The sequence below is a fragment of the Lepisosteus oculatus genome, chromosome 6, assembly GCF_040954835.1.
Source record: "Lepisosteus oculatus isolate fLepOcu1 chromosome 6, fLepOcu1.hap2, whole genome shotgun sequence".
In the NCBI taxonomy this organism is placed as follows: Eukaryota; Metazoa; Chordata; class Actinopteri; order Semionotiformes; family Lepisosteidae; genus Lepisosteus; species Lepisosteus oculatus.
Window position 1 is genome coordinate 40,923,129 of NC_090701.1, and position 9,419 is coordinate 40,932,547.

The window sequence follows — 9,419 nt, forward strand, 5'->3', positions numbered from 1 at the left end:
AAAATAGCTATTTGAATTTTTTTTCACACATAAATACCTTTAAAGGATTTTTCAAAGAAAAAGATGTTTCTTCAGATCCAGTGCACTGTGGGATAACTGAACACCATAAAGCAGTCCGGGATATCACATTTCAAGGGAACAGTGGGTGGAAACAAATGATGGGGAAACCTTTAACTATGTACAATGTTGAGGTGGGTAGCTGCGTCAGCATGCGTAGGCTGCAAAGGAACAAGTAATAGGTTTATTCCATGCTGAAAAAAAGAAGAAGAAAGAGAACACAACGTTTCGGCCGTGGAGCCTTCTTCAGGTGTGAGAGAGACAGGGCAGTAGGCAAAGGTAAAGTAGCGGGAGAACAAAGGTTGGGAGGGAGGAGGAGTGAGAGGCAGGAGCAGGGGACAGAAAGAGAGGCCAATCAAGAGGTGTGAAGTCAGAATGGGTGCAGAGAGGTGTGAAATGAAACTTCCAATGAATGGAGAAAATTTAAAAGAACAGTAATCTGTCGTTAAGGGAAGGGAGAATGTGTGATCCTAACTGCAGAATAATTTTAGGGGATAATAATATTATTATTGCCTTAATAGAATCTAGCTGTTCATTTGTTTCAGACTTAGTGCAAGTAACCTTCAGGCATGTTTTTGTAGAGCTGTCCAGTGTCTTGGAAAGCTGAAGTGAGAATTCTGCTCGAACACCACCAAGGTTTTGAATTTTACTTTTCTGTGTGTCGAAATTGTCATTGTGTTTTTGTTGTTCAGATGAAAAAAAAACAACAGCATTTATTCACTTTCCTTACAGAACGCAGATATCAGGAATGTGTAATTTTATTTTTGATGCTCTTAAAGATGCTTTACGATTCCCTAAGTTTGCAGTAAGAAAGACATACATTACTATGGCCTGGTTGTCAGGCACAGCTACAAAGGCAGCAGCTGTATCAACAGTCTCACTGTTCTTAACAATAACTTCTGTAGCCTAGCTGTCAGCTGATGTGAAGAATCCAATCAATTCAGCAGTGCAGGAAAGGAAACAGATTTTTGGTTTTGCCTTAATCTGTTGATATTTCCAAAATCATCCAACAAATTAGTTCTGAAAACACAAATACACTGTAAACTCTGATTATTTTTCTTTGCTCCAGTTTTCACCAAACATGTCCACATTAGTAGTAGGAGTTTATGTTTGGTTTTTGCAACATAATTCTGTCCTCATGAAATCATTTACCAGGCTTTGAAAATTATATTTTTCTTGTCCACGCAATAAAGCTGAATGAAATTTGTAGTTTATATATTACTATTCTTTTCAGAGACTACTAGAACCCCACATCTACTTATTTAAGCTGTGGCTACCTATACCCCCAGTAGATGAGACATTAATTCATTTAGATCCATCGTAAACAAACCGTTTGTGATAAATTTGTGTGAATTCATGTCTCATCTACTGGCAGTAGGAGCTATATAATAGAACTATTTATGTCTTAATTTAAGAACACTTATGATAAAACTTCCTTCTTTTTAAAAAAATATTTGATTAAGAAGGAAACCCGTGACAATAAGATAATAATGCATTCGTAACAGACCAATTTCTTTTCAGTACACAATTCTGAAACGACTGTAAGGAGTAACAGTAGCCAGCAAAGAGTTAATAAGAGGCAGGGGGAAACCTGATGCTAATTAAGTCTAAGGAATTCCACATACTGTGGAGCTCTTCAAATCTCTTCCGTGGAGGTCAGAAACGGTAACTGGGGAAAAGTAACCCAGTCGTCTAATTTTGTAAATATTTGCCGACCACAGGCAGGGCAGCAATTAAGGACTTCCAGGTAATTTTCCTTTACTCTCTTTAAATATCACACCATTCCCCCCTCGTCCTAAGATCATTCATAGCTACGGAATGTGGATCAGAACTGGAATCAAGATGTTTGGAATTGGGTATGACTGTAACGCAATGTTGTATGATATGAAGCAGGTATTGAAAGACAGGGTAGTCTGGTACTGTAGTTTCGTAGATGAAATTGAAGCGGTGGTGTGTTCCGTATATTTTTAAAGTATTTGACTAATGTATACTTTCATATAATTTGCTGGTGTTGTTATCGGTACTTGTTCTACAAAACTATTAAGTGTAGAAAAAAATATTCATGGTCTGTGTCTGATAAAGGTTTACTTTATGGATGTCAAACTAGATTTTCAGATTTCGTGTGGATTTCATAATATAAGGCGTTCTTTCAAGCTTAACTTTAAAAACAAAATTGATATTGTAATAAGATTGTCATTGTTTTAATGGCCATAGGAATAGTGAACGATTAACGTACTTGTTATATTACTTTTAAGGGGATGTTTAACTCTTCTGTCGTATTACATTTCAGAAAATAAAAAAAGGAAACAGAATATGACTATTTCCAAAGCCCCACTTTTTCTTATGCTGTGCACAGTATTACTACCTGGGAATGTGGAAAATGTCGCTGAGATATGCAGGGGGGCTCACTGTTACGGCGCGGAGACCGAAAACGCCAGACCCTGTTCCGGGACTCACTGCTCGGGGCGATTAAGACCTCGGCCGTACGGATCGGCAACGCAAGGCAGGTCGGCACAGCCTGTCCCAGCCCTGCACGGCGCCCATCCACTCTTCCCGTCAAGGACGACTGCGGGTCCCAACACCATTCCCCACTCGCCACGTGGAGGCAGCGAGAAGACGAGGAGCGGGGCCGCGGACGGCAGTTCAGGATGCACGGGCACTGACTGCGTCTCCCCGGCTTGGCCAACCAGCAACGACACCCGGGAGTGCAAGGGGATTGAATGTAAACTACCCGTGAGGATGCGGCTGAAGCCCCGACCTACTAAAGCGCACCAGTGCGTGGGCGAAAGTTGTCCCGGTGATGCCCACGGCCAGCCCAGTCCGGTGCACATCGCGGACAGGGCTGCCCAGTTTCTCGGGGAGTTCACTGACTTCGGATATCCTCCGTCGGAATTTGGAGGAGCTCCCCTGGGTGTTCAGCTCACGTGCGATATTAAACCAGGTTAATTAGATACGCTTTTCAATTTGGATTTCAATTCACGGAGATATAGCCATATACTGTTATACATAAGGAACAAGTAATAGGTTTATTCCATGCCGAAAAGAGAAGAAAGAAAACACAACGTTTCGGCTGTGGAAGAACGCTCCACAACCGAAACGTTGTTTTCTTTCTTCTCTTTTCAGCATGGGATAAACCTATTACATGTTCCATTGCAGCCTAAGCATGCTGCCACAGTTACCCACCTGAACCACTGTGTAAATATGATGGTTTAGATTAATGACTGATCTTATCTAGTGCAGAGAAGTGCAGGGAGATGTAGAATATCTCCATTTAAAATGAGAACGATATTTGTACTTGCAAAGCCGTTTAGTTTTTAATGTATTTCTTCAATGAACTTTAATGCTTTACTGCAGTGTTATGAGAGACGTGAAAGGAGTAAGGAGGAGTTGTTTTCACAAACTTCGAAATTTAAAGCAAGTTACCTTACCTAAATGACTTAAAACAATTCGTCATGAGTGTTACCTTACCTAAATGTTACAATAATAAAAACTGGGTAGCACGGTTTGAAGTGCCTGGAAAAGAATTGGTAAAGTATCTATATATTTTTTAGTGGAAACATTTTCGTGAAACGTGTGTTATTATTTAAATATCTTGCGTGAATTCATTGTTAAGGAGTGCCAGGCTACGTTTGTATGCCCTTAAAGAGCAAAAAAGGCATCTCTGCTTATGGTAAATAAACACTAATTAAATATAATGGAATTCATATTTTGGTCGTGTTAGTATTGTGAATTGAAACACATGGCAATATTTTCATCTGGACTATATACGTCTTGCTATGAAATAATAAAAGAATATTTCTCAAGTATTATCCTAGTCCAAAAAATAGATTGCTAACATATGCACATGACAGTATTTTCTTTGATTACATGCCCAAAAACAGCATCTTTGAACTATACATGAAACAACTTCTGCAAGCAGGGACGTCATCATTTTTCTGCTAGGATATTCGGCGTTCAATATGTACTGCAGCTGAAGTGGACAAAAATAACAGGTAACACATGCCTGGAGCCTAGCAGTCATGATACATGAAGAACATGCACACCACAAACAGTTTCATTTAATGACAATTCTTGAAAGAAAAGGCATCTGGGATATTTGTGTTTTGAAGTGTGCTTAATTACTGGGTTTTAAAAGAAAAACATAAAACAATATCATTCACTGGTTTCCTGCTTGTAAAGATCACATTTAAAGTGCAAATGGATAATACATTTTCTCCCTCATTATGTAAGAAAGATCTGTTAAACAGTTTTAATTTGTTTTCGGTTATTATCAACATACTGTATGTTTTAACACTAAAATCAACAAAAATGGGCCAAACATCTAAACAAGTGCAAGTGCATTGGTCGTTTTTAAAAAAATAATAAATGGATTTCATGATCCTACAGACACAGACAATAGTATGTTTCTTGGCCAAGCAATTCTATTATAAATCACGTCAGTTTCATGCTAGTTTGATCCAGTAAAAATGTAAAGATGAATGTCCTTGGAAACTATTACCTTTATTCCTGTTCACTGACCCGTGACATTTCATTATAGACTGTGGCACTGGATGAATCTACCCCAGGAAAAAACAGAAGATAAATCTCAGATGTGAAAATGTACTCTCCTCGCATTTCAGACTTACTAGCTGTAGCCTGAGTTCGAATGTATTACAGGTTGATGCATTGAGCGATGATCACTTTATCCTTTTTTGCAATGTTGCAGGAGAGAATGAGGTTCCCTCAGAAGACGCTCTCATTCTCCAGCTGCAACTGGCCAAAGGGCAGGAGAAGTTTGTAGAAGCCTTAAAAAGCCAGCAAAAGGTGCTCGCAGACTTGCAGCAGAGACTTACTCATCAGCAGAGCGCACTTCTCAGCCAGCAAAGGGAAATCCTGGAGCAGCAGAGGAAAATGTACGAGCAGATGGATCTCGTGAAGGTGCAGTACAGCATGCTCTTCGAGGCGGTCAAGCAGATGTCTTTCCAGAGCCTGCAGGAAGACATCCAGAGCTATTTTGAAAGCCACCTCCAGGGACTTCAAAATCAGGTCAGGAACCACCTCCAGAAGTCCTATGCTGTGCACAAGGTCGAAGTTGACGCCAAAGTCATCGACGTGGGAACATCTGTGCTAGAGTGTGGTGCTTGCGGAGCAGAAGAGTACTGCAACTTTCAGAGCAGCCCCCCCCAGTGTGAGAAATGCACCATGTGCCCACCTGGCTTCTTCTTAGTGTCTGACTGCTCCTTGAATGCTGACCGGGTTTGCCAGGTAATCCATTTTATCAGCTCTGAAGCTCTGTACAATAACTATTTCAAAAGAAGAGATGGCTTCTTTACTGTTTACAAATTATTTTTACACAATAATCTTTTGAACATATTCTTCAAGAATGCTAAGCAGATATTCACAGACTCTGGGTTTTTTGTACTGTATATTGTGCTGGTAAAAAACAAAACATTCACCTGCTTTTTACTATTTAAGTTATTTCTGCACAGGATTGCTGAATGAGCACCTCATTTTTGTGTTTACAAATTGCTTTACAGTTCTTTGTATTAAAAGATGTTCACAAACTGCATCAAGATTCTCTAACATAGAGGCTACTATTTATCTGACTGAGATAAAGAAGAAACAGGCAAAACAGCAAAACCAGCACCTTTATGAGGGATGTTTTCAAAGGGTTTGTAATAAGGAAGTGAAAATTACTTGAAAACCTTTTTAAAGAAAATCCTTTTATTGTTAAGCTGAATAAAATAGAAAAGCAACACTGGATAAGGTTCTTAGGGAAAAAATCAACTTAATTCCTAGTTTGATGAAAGTATATTTCTCATTTTGTTTAGGACAGAGACGAATGCCTTGAATTGCCAAACTTGTGTGGAGAGCGAGTCAAATGTCTTAACACTCCAGGTAAGTGTATGTGAAAAATCATTTATCACCACATTAATTCATTGTACTTTTCAGTCCTTTAAATGTATATTTATACTTCACTTTTATTAATTTTTTAACCATTATGACACATTTATTTGGAGGAACCTTACAGCTGGGGTAAAGTACAGATTTCTATATATCTAGTAGTACATATTATTTAAAAAAAACAATTTTAGGACTGTATTAATTAGTTTGTTGGGAAAAGAAAAATTTGAAAAGACTGAACCAATGCTGTCTTTTCAGTCTTATTGAGCCCTACATTCATTACGCAGGTGGATTCAGGTGCCTCGGCACCTCTGACAGAGAAGCTGTCGCTGGAGTGTGCGGACATGCCCACTTCTTCAACAGGGACCTTCAGGAATGTCAGGCATGTGCAGACTGTGAAGGACAAGCAGTGGCCTTTCCCTGTTCCGCGGTGAGCGACACGGTGTGCACTACGCTGTCCGAGAACAAGCTTTCCGACTCCTGGTCCGCACTGGTCGCCGTGCCTTCGGCCCAGTCCACACCCAGCCGCATCTTCCCAGGCCTGTACCTGGACATTGAGGGCCAAGAGCAGACTGACTTCGTTTCCAGTGAAGACGGCAGACTGATATTTCAACAGCACGGGCTCATATGGGCGGATCACAACTTCGCGCTCAAGCACAGCTGCAGGAACTTCCTCCAGCTCTCCATGAGGCTGAATAACAGCGAGGAAGGGTTCGACCTCAGCGGCGTCCGGATTGAGCAACCCGACGGCAAGCCCTTTCAGAGCGTCAGCGTCAGCAGCACAGCTGAAGTGGAGCCCAACTACACGCTGTCGCTGTTTCTGAAAAGCCCCAACCAGTACTGCAATCAGAGCAAGGACCTGCATGTGTACGATCTCAACACACCCTTCAGTATGCTTTGGCTGTCTCATGACACAGGCGCGGTTGCAATGATAGCACAGATGGCGATGTCAGTGCAGTATCAGACCAACTACCGGCCCGCCTTCAGAGTGATTTCAGTTTCGGACACCTACATGATCAGCCTGTCACACGACAGCAGGGCGGTGCGGTTCACCGAGAGCGGGGTGGTGAAGTTCGTTTTCCAACAGGCGCTGTACTCCATGGGTCACAGCTGTGTCCGGGAAGGTTTCTCCTTGGTTTCTTATCTGAACAGGAATGGGACCAACAGCGAGCTAATGCAAGTGTTCAAACCTGGAGTGAACTACAGAGACACGTCGATCTCCTTGTCGGGAGCAGCGAAGGTCAGCGGCGGGGACACGCTCAGCTTTGAAATCCTTTCCCCCGCGCATTGTAATATCAGATACTTTGGCGACAACTCTGGCATCAGCACGCTGAGCCTCATATGGATTCCATCTGCAGTCTCCACGGCCCTTTCCGCGACTGTCTGCAGAGCCGGATTGCCGACAGGTGCGGTTAGGAACAAAGTGCTGTGCTTCCAGCAGGTCACGCCCAACGAGGAACAGGTTCAGCTCATCGCTTCTGGGCAGTTCGCCCGGAAATATTTCGTTTTCGGGGCGAGTGGGGTGGCCAGCCTGACCTTCCACTTAAAGATGATCCACTCCTGCAACGTCGTCAAGCTCACGCTCCATCGCCAGCTGAGCGACCAGGTGCAGCCCAGGCCTCTCGCGCAGCAGATCGGGGGGCAGATGCCCGAGGGGAGCGAGTGGTCGAGCGTCAGTCTCCGCGCGTCCTTCGGCGTTCGGAATGGCACGATGATTTACATCACCCTGGACTGCACCCGCGGCAGGATCAACCAGATAACTCATGAACGGGGCACCGATCTGTCTCTTCTGTGGGTGTCGTCATGAAGTCGGGGAAGCTCTTGCACACTCCCTCGACGAAATGAAGTTTTGCCTTGAAATTAAACGGCTTCTTGAAACGCAAGTGGATGAGGCACTCGTTTCGTAGACGTGTTTCCACCAAAACCATTAAAGGAAAAGCCTGAGGCTTGGGTCTCCTACAGGTAACAAAAACTGTAATTACACAACGTATGGTGCTGAAAAATATATGCTTGCATATTTTATGGACTGAGGTGTTGTCTGTATTTTGCATTTCCATTTTTGTGCCTTATTTCTACGGGTGAAATGTTCCTCTTGGGCAGTGGTTCCCACTCCTGGTCCCGGTGACCAACACAGCTGTCAGGTTTCTGTTCCAGCCGAGCCCTCAGTGACACAATCATATACTTCATAGCCTGAATAAAAAGTTTCATTTGAACTGCTTGTTCCCAGCTCTTGGAGAGGTTGGAATTTGAAGTTGAAATTTGCAAGTGAAATAAAATCCCAAACTTGTGACTTGAAACAAAATGCAAACATTCATTTTTAGCACCTTCTTAGATCAAGTAAGGCTTCAATGATCTAAAGACGATGGGAGCGAATGAAAAGCAGCAGGTGTGTGGGTCACCAGGACCAGGCTTGGGCACCACTGCTCTAGAGGAATGTACAGTATTGCAACAAAAACAACATTTGCTACCTTTAAGTTGAAGATTTTACTGAAGTACTGATTCTTTCAAGTACTTGAGCTGGTTGGAAAATGACCAATTCTCCCTAAGGGAAAGTGAAGTTAAATGCTGATTTTTATCTTCCACATTGCAGGGCTTATTATGACATTTGTTTTGCTGCTGCTCTATTGGCAATAGATTTATAAGGCAAAATGCACATTTACTGTATGTAGGCATTGTAATGTACGCAGAAGAAAAAAAAAAACCATCAGCTTATAATGACATAATTTCAGTTGTGTTTTTGTGTATTTACTGTGTGTTGATATCGCATTTACAATGTGCTGTATATTGTGCAGTCACTTACACCAATAAATGGAATGACTTATCTCTTCCCTGGGATGACAGATGAGTTCACAGCCACTGAAGAGAGAGCTTGTTGTATGTACACTGAGCAGAAGATTAGCACAACAGAAAGAAATGAAAACTTTTTGATCAATAAGTAAAGTAATCCAGAAATGTCCAGTAATATTACAATGTTTTTCCAGCCGGGGATCCAGGAATCCCTGGGGATCCTCAGGGACTATCCGTGTTTCACTCCCAGTTTTTAAAAGTGTGGAAAACCAACATCATCTCATAAAGAAGCTCTTCTTTGACAGGATGTACAGGGGATGTGCAACTTCACTTGGATTTTTTCGTTATAAATGGTATCATTATTAATAAAAATGTACAACATGTTTTGTTTATATTGGGGTCCTTATTGAGAATAATGTCTTGAAATTGGGGACCCCTCCCAACCAGATTATTTGAGAATAATCATTCCAATTCTATAATTGTTATATTTATAAATTATTTTTAAATGTCTGGGCATGAAGAAAATCCAGTCACTTGTTTGAAGCAGAATTTAGTTACACCATAACAGAATGAATTTTGATGAACCTCTACAGTAGTTGCTAAAGGTATTTTATGGTATTGATTGATTTTTATTTTAGTCCAAGAGGAGATAATATATTTAATCGCGTACTTTAAACATGTAAAAACATCCA

General features: G+C 41.6%; 1 protein-coding gene across 2 annotated transcripts; it reads left to right on the top strand.

The window, feature by feature from the left end:
* Window positions 1–224: 224 nt before the first annotated feature.
* Window positions 225–8,893, top strand: nell3 (NELL (neural EGFL like) family member 3). Of its 2 annotated transcripts, none has more exons than XM_015353938.2 (5): window positions 225–336; window positions 2,348–2,998; window positions 4,763–5,301; window positions 5,868–5,934; window positions 6,228–8,893. In XM_015353938.2, the coding sequence occupies exons 1-5, from the start codon at window positions 249–251 to the stop codon at window positions 7,745–7,747; spliced, it is 2,865 nt and encodes a 954-aa protein (XP_015209424.2). In that variant the 5' UTR covers window positions 225–248; the 3' UTR covers window positions 7,748–8,893. The 2 variants fall into 2 exon arrangements, with proteins under 2 accessions (XP_015209424.2, XP_069047370.1); XM_069191269.1 differs by lacking the exon at window positions 225–336 and adding an exon at window positions 1,699–1,804.
* The last annotated feature ends 526 nt before the right edge of the window (window positions 8,894–9,419 follow it).

What these genes read in the sequence shown, in the direction of transcription:
- nell3 (XM_015353938.2), top strand. Translation starts at nt 249, where the DNA reads ATGCTGAAAAAAAGAAGAAGAAAGAGAACACAACGTTTCGGCCGTGGA. An exon ending in CACGTGCGATATTAAACCAG is followed by an intron (nt 2,999 to 4,762) that starts GTTAATTAGATA and finishes GCAATGTTGCAG; the next exon opens with GAGAGAATGAGGTTCCCTCA. An exon ending in CAAATGTCTTAACACTCCAG is followed by an intron (nt 5,935 to 6,227) that starts GTAAGTGTATGT and finishes TTCATTACGCAG; the next exon opens with GTGGATTCAGGTGCCTCGGC.